The following is a 22,540-nucleotide window of genomic DNA, read 5'->3' as shown; positions in this document are numbered from 1 at the left end:
ACGTACCCTGGTAAGCCTTTGCTTCCTCTTTAAAGTATCCCTATTTCTTCAGGTGTTTACTTTATTAGATGAGAGTCACCAGTGGACTTTCGTAGCAACAGAACTGTTGTCACTGCTTAGAGTAGGGAACGAACCAACCAAAAACCCAGTAGTTCAGACTTATTTTGCAATATTGATATGACCAGAAGTTGAGGCTCATTTTGTAGGGTTGGGATCTTTATATTTTTTAATCTTCAGTCTATTCAGGTTTTCTTTGTTCCCATTCTTCTTCCTCAGTTAACTTCAGAACTTAAGTATTCTCCCCCAGTGATTAATAGGATTTGGCTTCTCTGAGCAATTGTAAAGTTGGACATAGTTCCTCAGAGCACTCATCACAAAGGCTCAATTTACTCCATAGCAGAAACTCATGCTCATTTGGAAGTGTTTGGAAGTCTGATTTTTGAAGTCCATTTTCAGGGACACAGAGTACCCCTTGTATCCCTTTGTTTGCTGATGAACTTTGCAGTTTGCTCACTGTCCAGAGAAGAGAGTTGACTTGTTTTTGCTCTGACTTTGAATGAAAGGTTTTATGACTTTAGCCACATTGATTTCATCCGTAGCATATCCTTACACTTAAGAGGATGACTGTGACATTGTTTTCCAAAACCCTGAGTTGATTGATTTTCTCTTTAAGATGACTCTCTAAATGCCAGTAACAAGAAAAATAATAACTTGAACAGGCATCCTTGCAAAGTGGATAGAGAGCTAGGCTTGAAGCTGGAAAAACCTAGGCTCAAATGTAGCCTCTGACAGTTACCCAGGGTAATAAAGACCCAAATGATTGTGTAACCTGCCTTTCCTGGGATGCGCGAAATCTGTCCTGAAGGTTCTTTTTTTTTTTCATTTTTCAGAACCAAAAAGTTTAAGGTTTTAAGTTTCTTGAAATCAAGGACTATTTTGTTTCCTTTTCCTCAATCTAATATAGTGTCTAGCATTGAGTAGGTACTTAATAAATGTGTGTTCAATTGGATTTTTATCAATAGGTCAAGACATATGGCTGGTGTAGTTAGTGTCAAAATTTATTTTATTTTCTCCATCATAAAATACAGATTGTGAGACATGCACAGGGTTATCAATAAGGGGGCATTTCACCAACTTCGTGGTTATCTTATCCCAAAATCATAAGTCTGGAAGATCATAAGTCTCAGAAGATATGTAGTTCATACCTCTTTGATTTTAGGAGAAGAAACTGAAGTCCAGCAAAGTTAAGTGATTTGTCCAAGGTCACACAATTAGCATTTACCAGAGCCAGGGCTTGAACCCAAGCTCTCTGACTCTCAGCCTAGTGCCCTCTCCTTTGTACTAAGCTTTGGTACCGTGAGAGACTGCTTACTGATGTGGCCAAGTGTTCCTTTTTTTTAATTTTGCTTTTCAACTATTTTAGGCACTCAGTTCATCCCCAATGTCAAGCTAAGGTTGCTATTAATAAGGATTCCTCTTTCCTCCTCCACAGGTCTGAAAACTACAAAAAATGGCAAATCCTTCCACTCTGTGCTGCAGAAAACACACCCCTTGTAATAATGGAGAATTGGAAAAAAGAAAACCAGATCATGCGCAGGGGTTTAAGATACAGATGAAACAAAGTATCACCTTGCTGAATGATATCTCTTTAATATTGGGAAACATGATAGGGTCTGGGATATCTGTGTCTCCCAAAGGGGTTCTGAGGCACAGCACTTCTTACAGACTTTCCCTGATTATTTGGTTTCTTGGAGGGATTTTTTCATTATTTGGAGCTTTGTGTTATGCAGAGCTGGGGACCACTATCATTAAGTCCAGAGCAAGCTATGCCTACTTCTTGGAAGCCTTTGGAGGTTTTGTAGCCTTTATTAGACTGTGGTCATCTTTACTCATCACTGAGCCAACAACACAGGCTGTCATAGCCATTACCTTTGCTAATTATATTGTTCAACCCCTTTTCCCATACTCTGAGCCCCCAGTACTCGGCTGTCAGATGGATCGTAGCTGCCTGCCTATGTGAGTACAATTCCTGTTATCTTTGTTACTTCTACAACTTTTCTTTATCTAAGGTGATTTCATGGACCCTCTTTGAAATTTCCTCAGTCAAAGATTTCTAATTATTAAGATAAACTCACTAGAAGCAGCACGACACAGTGGATAAGAGGATGACTTACTCTCCTGGGTGCCCTGGGCAAGTCTAGCTACTGTATGGTCTATAAAGATCTTCAATTGTACTTAATTAACCTCTAGGCAGCTAAGTGGTGTAGTGGTTAGAGTGCTGGACCTGGAGTGAGGAAGACCTGAGTTCAAATTCAGTCTCAGACACTTCGTGTGACCCTGAGCAAGTCACTTAACCCTGTTTGCTTCAGCTTCCTCATCTGTAAAATGAGCTGGAGAAGGAAATGGCAAACCATTCCAGTATCTTTGCCAAGAAAACCCCAAACAGGGTCATCAAAAGTCAAATACAACTGAATGACTGGCCTATGAGATTGATGACCTTAAATCATAGAATAAGTGTAGTATTGAGTTTCTTACGTAGTGTCCTTTTTTCTAAATCTATGACACACTAATGAGATGATCTCTAAGGTCCTTCCAGCTCTGAAATCTCACAGTGCTGTGGCTCAATTTATAATCTTAGCAGTATTGTATTTAGGGGCATGTGGCACTTCTCCAGCTACTGGGGGGAGATGACCAAACAGGGAAGCAAGGAGACAGAAAACTCCTAGAGAAAGAAGGATTATTTTGGTAGACACACCTCAGACCCAACTAGCTGTATGTTGGGTAAGTTGCTTAACTTGTCGTAGCCTCAGTTTCCTCATCTGTAAAATGATGATAATAAAAACAGCTCCCATACAGGGTTGTTATGAAGATCAAAGGAGATAATATATATGTATTTATATATAGCATTTTGCTAACTTTAAAATAGTATCTAAATGTTAGCAGCTTCTGTCATTATTATCCTATTTCTTTTGCTGTATTGCCTTTAAAAAAGCTGACAACTACACATTTGTCCTTTTAAGAGTTTTCATTGAAATATGACTGATTAGTATAATGTTCCATTCCATGAAGAGACAGCCTTATAGTAGTGTATGGGGTGCTGCACTTGGAGTGATAAACTCCACCTTTCTCAAATCAGCATTCAAATCAAGAGAATGATGGAGCCAGTTTGAACTAGCTCCTAAGAGTCAATTATTAAATTTTCAGGGGGAGCATTTATATCTTGGAATTTGGCAAATGTTACAAATAAGAGGTTGATTTGTCATTTCATTGATTGTCTAGACTTAGGAAAGTGTGGAGAAAATGTCAATAATGCAGATTGAACTTAAAAGTGTGCTGTACATATATATTTTTTTTTTCCTGGAGAGCCAGTTGTTAAACATTTACCAGCACACTCCTCCTTCAAATACTGCTTCTAGAACCTAAAAGTAGTGTGGCCTTGGCAATTAATCATTTACTGTCTGAACTTCATTACATCATTGAATTGTTGGGAGACTTTACTGAGATAATCCACTCATTGTACCTTACAAAATTTATAACACTATAGTTATGTCAATTCTATTTCCATTTTCTCCACAGATACCTTAAGACTTTTTTTTTTCCTCCACAGGCTCCTTAACATTCATTAACTGCATCAATCTGAAGTGGGGAACTAGAGTGCAGGATATTTTCACATTTGCCAAGATCTTGACCCTCATCCTGAACATATCTGTGGGTGTCTATAAAATTTGTAAAGGTAAGGAAAGCAGGATTGAATATGACAATGTGAGTAAACAAAATCAAATATGTAAGCAGAATACTTAAAAGAGAAGCCAAAGTTAGACCAGTTATGTCTATTCTTGAAGATGTTCCGGACCCCAGTTCATTCACTCTTGAGAGAGATTTCTTACTGGGAGTTCCCTAGATTAATTAATTCAGAGATCCAGATTAAAAAATAAAACCCCCCTATAGAAAAGGTACTGTATAGGCTACAAAGACCTTTAGGAGTATTTTGTTAGCCTACCAATTTAATGAACTAAAACTACAATATTGATTCTCTTACCACCACCATCCCACCCTTTTGAAGCACAAAAACTCTATACACCTTGAGTCATGCTAAGATCCATTTGTAAAGCCAAAATTAGACAAGGCTAGGCCTTAGGGTAGAAAATTTAGATGGCACAAATGTAATCTAAGTTCTCCTTCTGCAAATTAGGAGGTAAGGGGAACAGAGCTGAGACTGACCAAGGGAAGGGGGTAAAGCAAAAAAAAAAAAAAAAATTATGTTTCTAGGTTGCTGTGGAGTCCTGGACTGAAACTTGTTCACTCCCTCCATCTTTGCTCATCCTATAAAGAGATCACCAACTAGTCCATTCCTGCCCATTCCCCTCTCTTCTGCCCTCCCTCCACTAATACCTACTTCTTACCTCAGGAAGGGTGAATACTAACACCAAAGCCAACTTCTCTCTCCCAGGTTGTGAGGATGGGATTCTCTTCAAAAAGCCTCTTCTTTTTTACTCTGTTTTTTAAAATTTTTCTTTTTTTTATTTTGAGTTCCAAATTCTCTTCCTCCCTCTGACCCCTCCCCTTCTCAGTGAAAAAACAAGCAACATAATAACCATTATATATGTGAAATCATGCAAAACATAATTTCGTATCATCCATGTTGAAAAAGAAAAAAATGCAAGAAAAATAGAGAAAGCCAGGGGAAAAATTAGGCTTCAATCTACACTCAGAGTTCATCAGTTCCCCCTCTGGAGATGGATAGCATTTTACATCATGAGTCCTTGTATTGATCAGTTAGCTAAGTCTTTCACAATTAGTTATCATGAACAATATTGTTGTGTAAACAATGTTCTGGTTCTGCCTGCTTTACTTGGCATCATTCCACATATCTTCCCAGTTTTTTCAGAACCCAACCCTCCTCATCAATTTCTTAGAGCACGATAATGTTCTGTCACATTCATATACCGCAATTTGTTCAGTCATTTCCCAGCTAATAGATATTTGAGAAAATCTCTCTGGTGGAGCAAAAACAACATCCTGTAGACTGGACAAGATGACCTCCAGAGCTCCTTCTGATTCTTAGATTTGACTCGTTCAGTTACTTTGACGACTGATTTTCTCTCCCTTCATCTTCATTGTTTCTTTCATTATTTCACATCATGAATCACAAAGTTAATGAATATACTGCTTGCCCCAGTTGGCTTTCCTTGCCACAGGAGTTCACTAGTTATGGCTCTGAGTATTAAAAAAAAAACCATAAAAGACACATTGAAATAAAGATGTTTGTTGTAGAAAGATCATTGGACCTGGCATCAAGAGAGGTGGGTTCTAGGCCTCATTCTATCATTATCTGTGAATGTCCTGGGGCCAGTTACTTCCAAAATTTGGGCTGGAGGTGTCTCTTTTGTAAAACGAAGGGTATGAAGTAGATCATTTTTAAGCTTCTCTCCAGTCCTAAAATTATATGACTTTCTAAAATATCTCACCTTGGACATTCTGTAATTTTTATGATTATATCAGAGGTTATGATTTATTCCACCTGTGATGTCTATAATTCCTTATTGCTTTATGATCACAATGTAAAGATTTCCCAGATCACCGTTTAATCAACTTCCTGCTATGCAAATCAATTCTTCCCTTAAACTCAAGAACTTTAGAAGTCACGCTGGAAAAAAAAGTTTCACAAATTTAGATCTATGTTTGTTTAAATTAATGATGCTCGTTTGGAACTATGCCCAAAGGGCTACAAAAATGTGCATATCCTTTTACCCAGAAATATCGCTTCTAGGCTGTATCCCAAAGAGATCATAAAAATGGGAAAAGGTCACACATGTACAAAATATTTATAGCAGCTCTTTTTGTGGTGGCCAAGAACTGGAAATCAAGCGAATGCCCATTAATTGGGGAATGGTTGAACAAGTTATGGCATATGAATGGAATGTAATACTATTATGCTATAATAAATTATGAACAGTCAGAATTCAGAAAAACCTAGAAAGACTTATATGAACTGATGCTGAGTGAAATGAGTAGAACTGGAAGAACATTATACACAGTAACAGTCACAGTGTTCGAGGACTATTTCTGATAGACTTAGCCCTTCTCAGCAATGCAAAAACCTAAAACATTTCCAAATGTTTCTTGAGGCAAAATGTCATCCACATCCAGAGAAAGAAGTATGGAATCAGAACACAGAATAAAGCAGACTATTTTATCTTGTGTTATGTTTTGGTTTGGTTTGGTTTTTCTCATGGTTTCTCTCATTCGTTTTAATTCTTCTATGCAACATGAATAGTGTGAAAATGTGTTTAATAAGAACATATGTGTAGAGCTCATAAAAGATTTCCTGCTGTCTTGGGGAGGGAGTTAGGAGGGAGAAGGAGAAAATTTAAAACTTATGGAAGTGATTGTAAAAAAACTGAAAACAAATTAATTAATTAAACTTCAAAAAAAAATTAATGGTGCTCATTTCTTTTAGATGGGGAAAGGGAGCAAGTATTTATTAAGCTCTTACTATGTGCCAGAAACTGTGCTAAGTGCTTTACAACATTAATTCATTTGATACCCACAACAACCTATGAGATAGATGCCATTGTTATTCTCACTTTACAATTGAGAAAACTGAGACAGAGGTGACTTGTCCAGGGTCACAGAGCTAGTAAGTATCTGATGCTGGATTTGAATTCATGTCTTCCTGACTTCATGCCTGCCTCTCTACTGCATCATCTACAAGCCTCTGGATGATAGATGTTTATACAAAACATATGTTTAGAAAACGCTAGTGAAAAAACCATTGTGGGTTTAAGGATTCTGTCTACAAGTTGTACTGGAGATAATACTAGATTTGGAGTCAGTAAAGCCTGGAGACAAATTTCTGTTCCATCTCAAACACTAACTAGCTGTGTGGGACTAGGCAAGTCAGTTTACTTCTCTGGGTCTCAGTTTCCTCACCTGTAAAAAGAAATATTGGATTTAATGGTCTTTAAGGTGACTTCAAACACTACATCTCTGATCTTATCATTCTATAATTACTGATTATTTGTGATACAGCCTATGCTTTAGGATCAAATGGACCACCTGTAGTCCCCTGCTTCCAAAGGACAAATGTGGAGGAAAAATATGAAAGCATATCGTGATCCTAACAGAATTGTGTCATGAATTGAGGACTGGACACTTCCATAGTGTTCTCAACAGACTGTCATCAATCAATGCTGAGGAAGTCAATTCTTCCTTAGATGAACTTCCAACTGAAAAAGAGGTTTTGAGGGCCATTAGGACCCTTTCATGTGGCAAAGCACCTGGTGCTGATTCTATTCCACCTGAGATTTACAAGATAGAGGGATCATTGCTCATACAAAAGTTGACTGAAATTTTCCAGGCTATATGACAATAGGAGGTTATCCCCCAGGAGTTCAAGGATGCCTCCACTGTCCATCTCTATAAAGGTAAAGGAAATAGATTGTCCTCTGACAATCATGAGGGTGGGGGAGGGTCTCTCTCTTAGTCATTGATGGCAAGATTCTTTCTAGAGTTCTTCTAAATTTGCTGATCCTTCACCTGGAAGATGGCTGTATACCTGAGAGCCAGTGTGGTTTCAGACAGGGTCAAGGAACAGTCGATATGGTGTTTCCTGCCCAACAACTCCAGCAGAAATGCCAGGAGCAGAACAGAGGTCTGTACACAATGTTTGTAAATCTGACCAAGGCCTTTGACACTGTCAGTCATGAGGGCTTATGGAAAATTATGTCAAAATTTGGCCGCCCAAAGAAGTTCACCAGTATTGTACATCAATTTCATGATGGCATATTTGTCTGGGTTCTGAATAGTAGACAATGCTCTCATGCCTTCCTACACTAATGGAGTGAAACAGGGCTGTGTGCTTTCTCCCATGCTTTTTAGCATGCAGCTTTCAGTCATGCTGTCAAATGCTTTCAGTGAGGATGAACATGGCTTCAAGGTCAATTTGAAAAGGTTCCAAGCCAAGACTAAAGTGGAGGGAGTGTTGGTGCATGATTTTCTGTTTGCAGATGATTGTGCACTCACTGCAGCCTCTGAGGCTGAGATGTGACAAAGTATGGATCAATTCTCTGCTGTCTAATTCTCTGCTAATTTGGGCCTAACAATTAACACCAAGAAAACACAGGTGCTCCATTGCCCGGGGCGACTCCCAGGCCTTCGCCTTCTACTTACCTATCCCCGTCCTCGGACATCTCCAGCCCTCCTCCTGGTTCGGGGGAGGGAATTCCCTCTCCCTGTTGGGGAAGGGGAATAAACAGGCAGAGCACCCGAAAGGAGTTGCAGCCAGCAAGCTTTATTCCGTTTCTCTCTCTCCAGCTCTCATGGTCATCCCCTTTTATTATCCCCTGTCTCCTCCCCCGTACCTCCCATGGGTGGGCGAGCTCCTCCCAAGTGCCTCCCCGTGGGTGGAGCCAGCCTGTTACCAGGGCCATCCCAGTACCTCGTGGCTTGCTAGACCAGCTAGCCTGCCACGTAAGCAGGTTCGGACCCTCAGGCGTCTCACGCTCCTCACGGGGGACCCCGGTCCAGAGCTGTCCCCCAACACTCCATCAGCCACCCCCACACCATCCATACATGAAACCATCAGTTACAAGAAATGGAGACATTTTGAATGCTAGGATAAGTTCATTTACCTAGGTAGTGTACTTTCCAGGGATGTATACATTGAAAATGAGGTTGATGCCTGCATTGCCAGAGCTAGCTTTGTGTTTGAGAGGCTCTGAAGAGAAATATGGGAGACAAGAGGTATTAGACTGACCACCAAACTGAAGGTCTACAAGGGTCTTTGTGCTGACCTCGTTGTATGTCTGTGAAACATGGACAGTCTACCAGTGCCATGTCAGGAAACTGAATCTCTTCCATTTTATCTGTCTTAGGAAGATTCTGAAGATTGCTTGGCAGGATATGGTTCCAGATACTGAGGTCTTTGCACAAACTAAACTGCCAGTAATTCAAACTATGCTTCAGAGAGCACTACTGTAATGGGCTAGCCACATTGTTCAAATGCACAATGTACCCTTGCCAAAAAGACTATTTTATGGAGAACTTGCATGGGGCAGGCGACCACATGCTGAGCAGAAGAAGCGATACAAGGACACTCTCGAGGTCTCTCTCAAGAACTTTGGATTTGATTATGTGACATGGGAGACACTGGCACAGGACTGCTCAGCATGGTGTGCCCACATGAGAGAAGATACTGTGCTCTATGAGCAAAGCAGAATTGAAACAGCACAAAGGAAATGTAGAATGCGCAAATTTGGAATATCCACCCCAAATGTTCAGAAGTCCATCTGTGCCCATTCGAGCTCTTATTGGTCTTATCAGCCAGTTGGACACATTGAAATTTGACTTTATCATGGTGATATCATTTTGGTCTTCTTTGAAAACGGAGGACAATAATCATGAGTTGAGGCTGACAAAGAATGATATAGACGAAATAAACACGTTTTTTGAGCTGTATTGGGTAAACAAAAAGAAAAAATTCTCAGAATCATTGCTGATGAGACAATGATAACTGACAATATTGTTTTTTACCAAGGAGAATGAGTTTAAACTAAAGTAGGACTAAAATAGCTAATACAAAGTTGAAACCCAAGTAGGAAAATAGTAGAGAGGACCTAACTACCACTGATGAACTCTAGTCATTAGACCCAGATGAACTGCATTCCAGGGTGCTGAAAGAACTGACAGACACAGTTGTTATTCTGGCTGGGTCTGAAGAGAAAAGGGAAGAACTGGAGGGAGAGGAATCATGTTATTATATTTGTTGTTCATATTATTGTTGAGTTGTTCATTTATGTCTGACTCTTCATGACCCATGGACCATATCAGGCAAGGTCCTTGTACTCTCCACTATCCCTCAAAGTCTCTCCAAACTCATGTTCATTGCTTCTATAACATTATCTATCCACCTCATCCTCTACCATCCCCTTTTCCTTTTGCCTTCAATCTTTCCCAGCATCGAGGTCTTTTCTAATGAGTCCAGTCTTCTGTGATTATGTGATCAAAGTATTTACTCTTCCACTTCAGTATTTGACCTTCTAGTGAATAACCTGAATTAACTTCTTTGAGTATTGGTTGACCTGATATTCTTGCTATCCAAGGGACATTCAAAACTCTTCACTAGCACCACAACTCAAAAGCATCTTTCCAAATATTCCACGTTGGCATAAGTCAACACAAATTACATATCCTTAGTCTCATACCTCTTTTCAAATGACATCTACTTGGAAAGTGAGGGGATTAGACAGATGATTTCTAATTTCCCTGCCAGCTTCAAGTCTTATGATCATATAACTGTAATTCTGCTATTAGGATTGTTGCTGTAGGATATGGGGAATTGCCTATAACTTCTCAGTAAAGTGATAAAACATATGATTTGCCTATATTCTTGCAAACTCTTTCCTACCTCTTTGACTCTCCTGAACTCCTTATAACAATCAAATATATATTTGACACATACACACATATATAAATCATATACATAACATGTTTTGTGTATAAAACCATTATTAACCTAAAGATATTCACTTCTCTCATTGCCTTTTCATAGGGCCATGAGTATAATGGCCAGAAATAGTTCATGTACCCCTATAACAGGACCAGAGCTCCTTTAAATCCTAGGGATTAATTTTCCTTAAAAGTAATGAAGATGTCGCTGAGACTTAACTGATCCCCACCTTCCTTGACACAATTTCCTAGTCATCTGAAGTCATAAAAATTCCCATTCACATGGATTTGATGCCTCTCTGACTCTGCAACATCTGAAGGTCTTCATACCTTGTAACACCTTATTCTATAATGGTAAAGAAAACCACTTTACCACTGTTCAATAACTTATGGGTGCCTCATTTCATCTTAATTTGGAACCCAAGCTAAGTGAGTCCTAGCGCTAGGCTGTATGATGCAGGGTAAGTCACTTAATGGCTGCCTGCCTCAGTTTTCTCATCTGTAAAATCAGAATTAGAATAGCACCCATTTAATAGGGTTTTTGTGAGGACAAAATGAAATAATGTTTGAAAAGTGCTTAGCACAGTGCCTGGCATACAGCAGATGCTTGATAAATGCTTATTTCCTTCCTTTCTTTACTTATCCCTTCACTTCACACAGATATCAGCTGGAAATGTATTTTCTTATACCCAAACACTGACTTATTAAATTATTGTAGGAGAAACAGACAATTTTAAGGATCCATTTGAAGGTTCCACCAGTGACCCGGGACCTATGGCACAAGCTCTATACTCAGCTCTTTTTTCCTACTCTGGATGGGATACACTGAATTTTATCACTGAGGAAATGAGGAATCCTGAAAGGTACTATATCCACAATTATATAAAAATCTGAAGTGTAGAATTCCTCAAATAATAGCTACTACAAGAATAATATTATAACAAAATCCAAGGAAACTCTAGATTGTTTGATTGTAATAAAACTTTATTAATGAATTAATTGCTGGATATTTTATTATAAACAATAGCCAATATAGCAAAGATTACTTTAAAATGGTTGTTAACAGAAATCAATATCTGAATAAGTAGAGGCATATCCTGAAATCATAAGTGGACAGAATAAAAAATATCACAGGGTGATCAGGGATCTGCCCCAGATGCCAACATTGGCATTTTCTTGTCCTAGGGGTTACATCTCCCCTTTATCCTTCCAATCTCCTCTCCTTCCTAGGAACACTAATCACCTGACTGATTCTTTCCCTCCTTGACCACCTGGCTGCTATTCCCAAGCATCACTTAACCATGATGCCTCTTTGCTGGGGCTCTCCTTCCCACTCACATGGCTCACCCCTGATAGGATGTGTGAACTGAGAACTCATACCACACAGGACAAGCAGAATTAGTGCAGAATAAGCGTGTTGGGGGGGAATCTATTAACTTTCATTCTGCTCCCATCTAACCCTCCCAGGCTCTATAATCCTCTACTCTCCCTTTCTATTCTGACTTCTGAGATTTTACCAAGTTCTTCTTCATCCTTTTGGCCTTCATCTCCTATTTTTTCCAACTTCTTATGTGTCACTGAAACCTAGCCTTTTCCACTAGACACCACATCTTTTGGAATCTTCTCTGAAGCTGACTTTTCTTTTTCATACACCCTTTAACATACAGTAGAAAGATTTGATATACTCCTCCTTCCTCTGTTACCATCACTCAACAACCATCTCTCCTCATTTAAAGCTAACTCAGTCAGTACAGATCCTTGTTAGAATTCCTAGTTATGGTTTTGTGTTTGGATCAAAGAAATATAGTAAAAATGTCAATAATACCAATCAAAATGGGCAAAATATCAAGAAGAACCTATAAATCAGCAATTGCTTTTATAAAATCTACCTAATTCTAGAAAGATGAATCAATGGGATAGAATATAAAACTCAGAACTAGAATTTTGAGTTGAGAAACCCCCATACAAAAAATACCAAGGAATGGACTCAATTTGGCAAAAATTATTGACTAGGGGATTGCACGAAAAGAGTTTGAATCTATGCTATTCTTTCTAAATAATAAATTCTAATTGGATCTACAATCTTAATGTTAAAAAACAACCCAAAACCTCAAAGAAAAAGGAATGGTTTATTTGTTCCAGTTGATAGACTCCATGACATAAAGACAAAAGAATATTATTGAAGGAAAAAAATATCTAAAATTAAAAGAAAATATATTGTGGAAAAATATGTAGTAAATAAACATGATGGAGATCTAACTTCTAGATTTTATAAGAAAAGAACATATCTATGAGTGGATAATACACTGTTTAATTGAATATTGGACAAATGATATAAGCAGTTTCTAAAAGAGGAAAATTCCAGTACTAGAAATTATATTCTATTAGAATGTAATATAATGAGGAGAGTGTTTCATTTCTACCTTTGTATTTCCAGTGTCTAGTACACAGTAGGTAGAATGGGATGGGAAAGCGTTGAATAAGAGCTTATTAGGGCTAAGCATTGGAAACAGGGGATAGGGACTAGACCTGTGATTTCCTTGGTATAGGGAACTGCCAGGAGAAGAAAATCTACTATAGCAGATTGGCACTTTCTGCACTACTTATGTTCTTAGAAAATTGCCTAGAGTACAAAGAATGTAAGTGACTTGCTCCGGGTCACATGACCAGCATGTGTGAAAGCGGTCAGAACAGAAACCTGTGCTCTTAGACTGTCCACTAATTACATCAGTGGTCAAGCTGAAATGGGGCCACTAAATCATACATGAGGATTCTTGTGGACTACATATTAGTTTAGTATTTAAATGTTATTACATGTTTATTGTATTTTACTATTTTGTTAAATAATTCTCAATTACACTTTAATCTAGTGCGGACCATTTTTGGTAGTGTTCTGGTGACATGTAGGTTCAGGAACTATACTGCCATGCTGCCTCTCAACTACTTGGGATACAAGTAGAAAAATGAGACAAACTCTGCTCTCAAAAAGCTCACAGTCTAACTTGGGGAGGGAACACGTAAAGGAGGGTTCAGTAAATGACAGACAGAAACACTAAGTGGTACTTGACTTCTGGTAGACAAACAGGAGGACAAATGACAAGTGCCCTGAGGAAGAAGCAAAGGCTGGTACAAGAAGATGGTAGATCCAAGCAACGGAATAGAATAGAGTTCTAAAATACTCCTGGTAGAAAATGGCACTAGAGGAAATCTCAGCATCCAGCATGACAAGAACAGGGAAGTGAGGTATTTGGACTTAGGTTGGAGGAGAAGGTTGATGGCCTCCCCAAATTGCTTCTGGGGATAATCCTTGTGAAAAGGTTATACATTGGCAGTCTGGGACAAAAAAAAGGAGGATCCTTAGTGATGATGTTGGTCCCAGCGGTTAGGCTATCCATTGGTAATTAATCAATTTGCTTGTTAAATTGAAATGAGGAATTACAAATTATTAATAATCACAAGAAAATTTGTTTGTAGTCTCAAATTCACAGAGAAATATACATCAAGACAATGTAACATTACCACTTTGTGCTCATTAAATTAAAAAAAAGTAGCAAAACAAATGATCAAGTTCAATGTTACTGTATCTTTAAGGAAATACTCTATTACATGATTGTTGAGATTAGTCAGAATGAACTTTTTAGAGAGAAATATGGTAGTATACAACAAGACTCACAGTATTGATCAAAATATGTCTGCTTATATTGGGTTCATCAATTTCTTCTGAAACCTGTCCCTCTTCTTGACTTCCTACATTCTTTCAATGGCACCTTCATTTTTCAAGTTACCCACGCTCATAACCTCTAAGTCATCTTTGACTCTCCCTTTTCTCCCACCCTTGATATCTAATCAGGCACCAAGTCCTATCAAATTCTATCTCCTCAATAGCTCTCAAATCTGTCCCCATCCTAATTCAGGCTCTCACAGCCTCTCATTATTTTAGCTGGAATATTGTAATAATTTTGTAACTGAATGAAGACGATGACAAAAATTTCTTCCATTTCTATAATGCTCTACACTTTACCTGACATTATCTGCACAATCACAATTTGATATGAGAAGTGCCCAGTATTAATACCCCGACTTTAGAGATGAAGAAACATTTCTTTATCTCCAATCTCACCACCTCCTTCTCATCCATACTGTAGACCACACTAATTTTCCAGATTAACAGGCTTGATCATCACATTTGATGAACCTGCTACCTACTGGATAAAGTCTAAACTCCTTAGTCCAGCACTTCTGGACATCAACAATATGGTTTTAACCTAAGTCTTAGCTCACCCTACTCCCTCCTCCCATCTGCTACAATTAAACTGATTTATCAACCAAACATGTCCCTCATTTTCACAGCTGCCTGCTAAAATCCTATCCATCCTTCAAGGCTCACTTAAAATATTCTTTCTTCATGAAGCGTTCCTTGAGCTGTCCAGGAGATAGTGTTCTCTCTCCTCTAAACATATAGCACTTTATTTCTACATTTCTTATTGACTTATCTCATTCCAGTTTTTCCGTGGTTATTTGTGTTTATGTCCTATTCTCTCTACTGAATTGAGAGGTCTTCAAATTCTTATCACTACATCACCCACAGTACCTTAAATATAGCAGATGCTTAAGAGTTGATCAAAATTCTTTACTAGTTAAAAATAATTACAACTACTGTGTCCTTTACATTCTCCTTCTTAGGAACCTGCCATTGGCAATTGCAGTATCCATGCCCATTGTCACCATCATTGATTTGCTGACTAATGTGACTTATTATATAGTCCTGGACATGTCAGTAGTTCTGGGAAGTGATGCTGTAGCAGTGGTGAGTCTTCAGATGTGAACTGCCATCATAGAATTCATTATTTTTCTCCTAAATATGCCAATCCCCCAAGTTTTCATATGTGTGATGAGGGTAGCCCCATTCTTCCAATTACTGTGGTTTGCAACCTTAGAATCATCCATGGCCCTTTCCATCATCAACCCCTGCTGCCAATTAGTCAACAAGTCAAGTCGATTGTTTCTATCACATCTGTCCCTTTCTCTCCACTGGCCCCACCATTACACTAGTTCAGGCCCTCACCACCTTATTATCTTTCATGATAAGACATCCTATTAATTCATCTTTCTGCTTCTAATCTCTCACAAATCACAGCTGCCAAATAAAATCCTTAAATCACAGGCAAGACTTTGTTAGCGCCATATTAAAAATCTTCAGTGGCTCCTTATTTGCTATTTTGTTATTTCATTCATGCCCAATTCTTTGTAACCCCATTTGGGGATTTTCTTGGAAATGATACTGGAATTGTTGGCGTACTTGAGTGTCTGTGCTTAGACCCCAATTCCAAGATCCCATTTCTCCTTAGACTCAAAACATTATCCCTAGCAGCTTCTCCCCAACCCAAGGATGCTATGCCTATGTAGTCCACAAGAATCCTCATGTATGATTTAGCAATTACTCATGAGTGGGCTCCAGCAACACACTTATACCTCTCCCCGCTATAGTAACAAACTGCACCAGCAAGAATTATTAGTGTGAATTGGCTTTGTAGTAGCTCGTAAAGATATCCTGTACTCAATGGATTATCTATTCTAACTCCCTACCTCATTATATGCATCCTGGAGTCCTCATTATGTATATCCTAGACTTCAGGCATATGTATACTCCCTATATCTAGCTTGTCAAACAAGATATTGATTGATTGGTGGCAGACTGAGAAATCCTCAGCCAATCCTCACAGCCAGTTGACTTAATAGCAGGCCTAAACCCATACCTCCCTGTGGCTCCCCCTTGGGCTTTTCCTGGTGAACTCTGGGTAAAACACTTGCATAGTAGATACAAAAAGTGAATGACCACTCCTTTAAGAACTGACCACTCCTTAACCATTCCCTAGTCCCACCCCACATCACCTAGTTAGCATATTTGGCACATGTTTTACTATATTTATCCTATATAAACTTTAACTATACCCCTTTAAGTTCACAGGTTCCTTAAGAACTTTTGCCTCCTGAAAAGGGTAAAAATAAATCTTTGTCAACTTGACTTAAAGAATGCTTGAGTCTGTGAATTCATCCCAGATGACCTTGTCCAATATTCTGGTCTTTGAGGGGTCCTTGAACCCACCCTCAAACTGCATCAGAATGGTTTGCCATTTCCTTCTCTAGCTCATTTTACAGATGAGGAAACTGAGGCAAACAGGGGTAAGTGACTTGCCCAGGGTCACACAGCTAGTAAGTCTCTAAGGCCAGATGAATTTTAGGAAAAGGAGTCCACCTGACTCCAGGCCCTGCACTCTATCCACTGCATCATCTAGCTGCCCTAGACTCCCTATTGCTTAGAGGACAAAATATAAATTCCTTATCCTGGGTTTTAAAACTCAACCAATATGACTCTAACCTACCTTTCCAGGCTTTTTCTCATACTACTCTCCTTCACTCATTCTTTGTTTCTTCCAAAGTAAACATCTAGCTGTGGAGATCTTAACATGGGGGGAGGGATAGGAAGAAGGACATGAATTTTTTGTTTTTTATTATTTTAATAACTGTATTCTCATATACTTGGTTTCCTTTGTATTTTATGTATCTAAAAAATATTATTGTTCTTAGAAGTCTTAACCAGACTGCCTATGGGGTCAAGGACCAAAAAAAAAAAAAAAAAGGTGAAGACCTCCTAGAATAGCTATTTTATGAACTTGATCTTTGATCTCTCATATCCAAGCTCCATGCCTAAAATGTTTTATTTCTTCCCTTCACCCTTAGTATCCCTCAAATCTCTCAGGTCTCAGCTCAGGTGCCAACTGGTTCTTACCATCAGTCTTTCCTGATTCTCTCTCTATGTACTCAGTGTCCCTAGTTTTTAACCCATACTCCTAAGATTATTTTATCTTTCTTTCTCTGTGCATGTGCTGTGTTCTCTTCCCCCAAAGAAGGGTATAATTTCTTCTTTGCACTCACCCACTTGAAACAAATAAATTTGTTCAATAAACATGGACTCAGAGCCTCCTATTTACATAAAGCTCTGTGCTAGATGTCATAAAAGTCACAAATGAAACAATCCCATCCTTCAAAGGCCTTAACATAGTAAATACTTAATCAATGTTTGTTGAGTTCAATTTCAGGCACCAACTTCCTGGACTTGCTTTTGTCATGATTTTGGGTCAGCAGGAAGTTATGATTTCAAGGCAGTGTGGCAGAAGGATTACTGGTTCTTGCATCAGAAAACCTAGATCCAAATTCCACATCAGCTGATTACTACATACTACCTAAATGATCTTTCAAAAACCACCTTCTTTCTTTGGACCTGTTTCCTCAACCATAAAATGAAGCCAGGGGATTTCCAAGGTCTCTTCCAACTCTAAATCTTACAATCCCATGTTGCAATTATTTTTTTCTTTCATATCATGGTAACAGAAACAAGACAGAATAAGAAATGATAAAAAAAAAAAGGGTCACTATTTCTGTGTCTCCTTAAGATAGTCCTACAAGTAGCATGACGAGTATTTCTAGGACCCAGGTGCTCATGTGACATGAGCTGCCTCATGGGTTAGTTTTCTGTGTTATAAGACTTACAGCAGAAGTTGGATAACCATGAAACAAACATTAAAGACTGGATTCATGATTTAGGTAGAAGTTAGTTGATATGTCCTCTGAGGTCCCTTCTGATTCGAAGTATATCATTCTTTGATTCACAGACCAAAGAAAATGGGCCATAATGGGTCAAACTGACCTTTCGGTAATGCCTGATCATACTGTGATGATATATTCTTGGCCTCAGTGGTCCTCTATTGGCCAGAGTGCTTTGTAAGCTATTAAGTGCTAGAGAAATGTATGTCATTACTTATGAGTCAATTGGTTGACCAAGTAACTAGGAGTATATTTATTTACATAAGATAACTTAGCAGAGAAGTAGTACATACGATGAAAGCAATAGTGTCTTATTATGTGATCTTGGTTTATCTTGCTTCAGAACTTTTCTTTTACAAATAAAAGCATTCTTGCTGATTATCAGTCAAGCACTCAAGTCATTTTCTTAGACCAAAGACTTTTTGTTGGCTATTAGTAGTCTAATTCTAATTTTAACCTAGCTGTTCTTTATAAAGGGATTTTCTGTACCCAGTTCATACAGCTTAAGAGAGCTAACTTAAAATATTCATTGTGAGCATTTATACCTCAGAAATCAGCAAACGCTACAGATCAAGCCTTGATTTATTTTCTGTTGATTGTCTAGAACTGGGGTGTGGAGCCTGCCACCTCAAGGTCACATGTGGCCCTCTAGGTCCTCAGGTGTGGCCCTTTGACTGAACCAAAATTTCACAGAATAAATACTCTTAACAAAAGAATTTGTTCTGTAAAACTTGGATTCAATCAAAAGGCTGCACCCAAGGACCCAGAAGGCCACATGTGGCCTTGAGGTCACAGGTTCCCCATCCCTGCAGTCTAAACTTAAAGAAGTTATGGAGAAAATGTTAATAAATAGATTAAACTTTAAAGTGAATTTTATGTACATTTCCCCTGTATTTACCAGCACACCCTTGAAGGAAGAAGATTTGGGGTACCTGTATGACTTTGGAAAAGCCATCTCTGGGCCTCAAAGTAACTTATCATCTCTGGGCCTCAGTTTCCTCAAGTGTAAAATGAGAGTGTTGAACTAGATGGCCACTAAGGTCCCTTCTATCTCTCAGTCTCCTATTCTATGATCTTATTGTAGAACAGAATGGAAGGAGCAGCCTTTGCAGACTTCCCTTTAACATATGCCGTATCAGGCAAGCTTTTTTGGCAAATTTGGTCATTTCATAATCTCGTCAGTCCATTCTATTTTAATCCATTCTGTCTTAATGTGACTTTTCTAAAAAAGTTTCCTCATGAGATTCATTCTAACAAATTATTTTTCAGTGTGTTTTACTTTTAAGAAATATGCTTATTGCTATACTGTTTTTCTCCTTTATTATTATTTTTTAATAGACATTTGGCAACAAGGTCTTCTACTATGCTCAGGGGCTAATTCCTCTTGTAGTAGCCATGTCTTGTTTCAATGGATTCAATTCATCACTCGTTGCAGCTTCCAGGTAGGAAAAGCTCCAGGTGTCCACAAAATGCCCCTCTCACCTGCCCCCCCCCCCAGACCTGGCAGACCTTGCCCTTTCCTGAACCTTTAGCCCATAGTTTATACTGATTTCGTTCTTCTAATTTGTTGCAATTGTCTGCAAATTCCTGTGCACGTGGCGACCCCTTCCCTCAGGAGAGCCCCAGAGCTACTAGGAGATCCATCACCTCCCAGTCATCTTTCTATTTCTCTAACTGGTAGCTGTACCTTGAACATAATGGGCATTTAATAGAACTTGAATGTCCCCCAATAAGATTTTTTGTGTTGTTTTTAAAGCTAATCTAACAGAAACCCATAGTTTCTATGTTGCATCACGTTAACTGAACAAAAAGTGGCAAAGCACAATGAGTGTTCGGTCACGTTTTACGTTGCAGACTTATTTGGGGGCTTTCGAGAGGAAGGGCATAGTCGAGAGAGGACCAGGGAGCGTTCATGGCCCTCTTTAGTTCTATGCGACTGTGGCCCTTGTGAAAGCAGAATCTAATTTTCCTTTCAGGACTGAAAGGAAAGTGTCCTTTGTCTTCAGGCAACTAAAGGAGGAAGTGTTGCACGAAAAGATTGCTGCAGACAAGGAAACTGCCAAAAGAAAAAGCACTGCTGAACAAAAGGGCTGAGTGGGAGAGAGTTCAGAGTGAACTGAGCAGCATCTCACTGACTAATGTTACTACAGCAGAGGAGAAGCAGAAGCGGGGCGCATGAATGAGCTGATGAACTGAGAGCTAGCCTCGGAGGCAACGAGATCCCACCTCTGTCATTCCTTGGGGCACCTCCCGGTGCTCCGGATGCTGATCAGCTTTGGGAAAGAGAATTAGTTCCTTAGGGAAGCCCCCAAGTTTGATGACATATTTCCATTGATGAAATGAAACTTCCTCTCTCTCTCCCTCCCTCCCTCCCTCCCTCCCTTCCTCCCTCCCTCCCTCTCTCTCTCCCTCTCTCCCTCTCTCCCTCTCTCCTCTCTCCCCCTCTCATTTTCTCTGGTTGATTTCCAGACTTAAAGAAGTTATGGAGAAAATGTTAATAATACAAATTAAACATTGTGGGGGAGGAGAGTTGGTGGGCAGGGATAAGTGATGCAAAAAAGCGGGGAGGAGAAAGAAATGAGTCAAGGAAACAATTTTTAAAGTTCACAAAAGAGAGTTCAGATTTGTACAGAGACAAGCAATTTTGTTACTATTGTGTTCTATTTATAGGGATAGGGAATGTCAGGGGAAATACAGAGTGAGGAAAGGGTCAGACAGCAGGGATATCAGGAGATCCTGAATTCAAGTCTACCTGGACTTACAGCCCAACTCTCTATCCACTACTACACACTACCTTTATATATGTAAGTTACATTTTATTTGCTTACACTTAAAAAAAAAAACTAAACTCCCTATAATAGTTCACAGTTTCATCTACAGTCCATTTCCTATGTCCTTTGTGAGTTGAAATGTTCATACCTGGTAAGCTCAAGATAAAAAAGAAAAGTTTGAAAACAAATCTAGCGAATGTCAATCCAAGCCTCCCAATTCCCCCACCTGTTTTCCAGGCTGTTTTATGTTGGCTCAAGAGAAGGCACCTCCCCTGCCACTCTAGTATGATACATGCCAACTGTTTCACTCCAGTTCCTGCTCTGCTCTTCAGTGTAAGTAAAAATGCTTCTTACATTACATAAAACAGATTTTTAACAGACTCCCATCCCCTCCATTTTCTTTCATTTATGTGAGAATTAAATTAAGAAATAAATTTAATTTAGCAAGAAAGGATGAGGCACATTGGGCTGACTCTTCTTGGGTTTCTTCCCAGGGAAGACCTTCAGTTGAACTTATTTACTTAATGTGCTTAGAGTGATAGGTAGGCATGAATGTGCAGCTCTAGCCCTGCAGCAGGCAGCTAGGTGGCACAGCGGATAGGGAACCAGACCTGGAGTCAGGAAGACCTGAATTCAAATCCAGCCTCAGACACTTACTAGCTATGACCCTGGGCAAGTCAGTTAACCCTGTTTACCTCAGTTTCCTCGTCTGTAAAATGAGCTGGAAAAAGCCTGTTTCCCACAGCTTTGGAGACTCAGGCCTAAGGACTGTCTCATCTTTCTTGACTGGGAAAACTTGCTTGTATATCTTACATGTGAAGCTATGGAATATCATCTTTAAGGGAATAAACTTATTTCTCCCAACAAAACCAATCCTAGAATAAAACACTTACAGTATCTTTGCCAAGAAAACCCCAAATGGGGTCACATAGAGTCAGATATGACTGACTCTTGTGCAACTGCTCTGCATACCATTCCCAGAAGGTATATGTCCTAACCATCCTTTCTGGAAATGGAACCAGGAAAAAAAAATCAGAACTCATGATTCAGTCTGTATAAGACAGACATAGAAGCCAATGGTCATGTCTATATGTGGCCCTTGACTTGGACATTTTTTCTGTCACTTACAGGACTATAGTACTTTAAAACTAGAAGGGACTTCAGAAATTATCTAATCAATTTTTTGTGTGTTTTATTGATGAGGGAACCAAAGATCAGTGAGGCTGACTTGCCCAAAGTTACTTAATGGTGGTGATGGGGTGCTTGTGTGCACGTACTTGGGCCTCAATTCTAAAATCACGTTTCTCTTTAAAAATCACATTTCTCCCTAGCCTCAAAATAGTATCTCAGGCAGTTTCTCCGCAGCCCAAGGACACAGCCTGCCCTAGCAACAGCCGTTATCTCCTTTCCTGCTATAGTTGCCTGCATCTACAGAAATCATTAGCATGAGCCAGCTGTGTACTGAACTGTGTAACGACATTTACTACTCACTGACCGATCATATGTATTCTAGACTTAGACATATCTATACTCCCTTACATTAATCTTGTCTAACGAGAGAAGCCTGATTTTTCCTGGTCAGTCCTGACCTGACAGGTAAAATGCCTGTGCAGTAGATACCAAAAGTGCATGTTCCTTTAAGAACTGACTACTCCTTAACCCCTCCCTAATCCCACCCCAAAACACCTAGTTAGCATATTTGGCACAAGTATAGA

The 22,540-nt window shown here is 39.2% G+C and overlaps 1 protein-coding gene across 1 annotated transcript in view; it reads left to right on the top strand.

Moving 5' to 3' along the window:
- The first annotated feature begins 1,510 nt into the window (after nucleotides 1-1,510).
- Nucleotides 1,511-22,540, top strand: part of LOC140502372 (Y+L amino acid transporter 2-like) — a 30,224-nt gene continuing 9,194 nt past the window's right edge. The window contains 8 exon segments of the mRNA XM_072606584.1: nucleotides 1,511-1,978; nucleotides 1,980-2,016; nucleotides 3,608-3,733; nucleotides 11,168-11,312; nucleotides 15,133-15,256; nucleotides 19,393-19,496; nucleotides 21,063-21,085; nucleotides 21,088-21,156. Of these exon segments, the coding sequence (XP_072462685.1) occupies nucleotides 1,511-1,978; nucleotides 1,980-2,016; nucleotides 3,608-3,733; nucleotides 11,168-11,312; nucleotides 15,133-15,256; nucleotides 19,393-19,496; nucleotides 21,063-21,085; nucleotides 21,088-21,156 (1,096 nt within the window).

Source organism: Notamacropus eugenii, chromosome 4 (genome assembly GCF_028372415.1).
Source record: "Notamacropus eugenii isolate mMacEug1 chromosome 4, mMacEug1.pri_v2, whole genome shotgun sequence".
NCBI classification, from domain to species: Eukaryota; Metazoa; Chordata; class Mammalia; order Diprotodontia; family Macropodidae; genus Notamacropus; species Notamacropus eugenii.
Note: the sequence above shows the minus strand (reverse complement) of the source record. Positions and strands in the feature narration are given on the sequence as shown.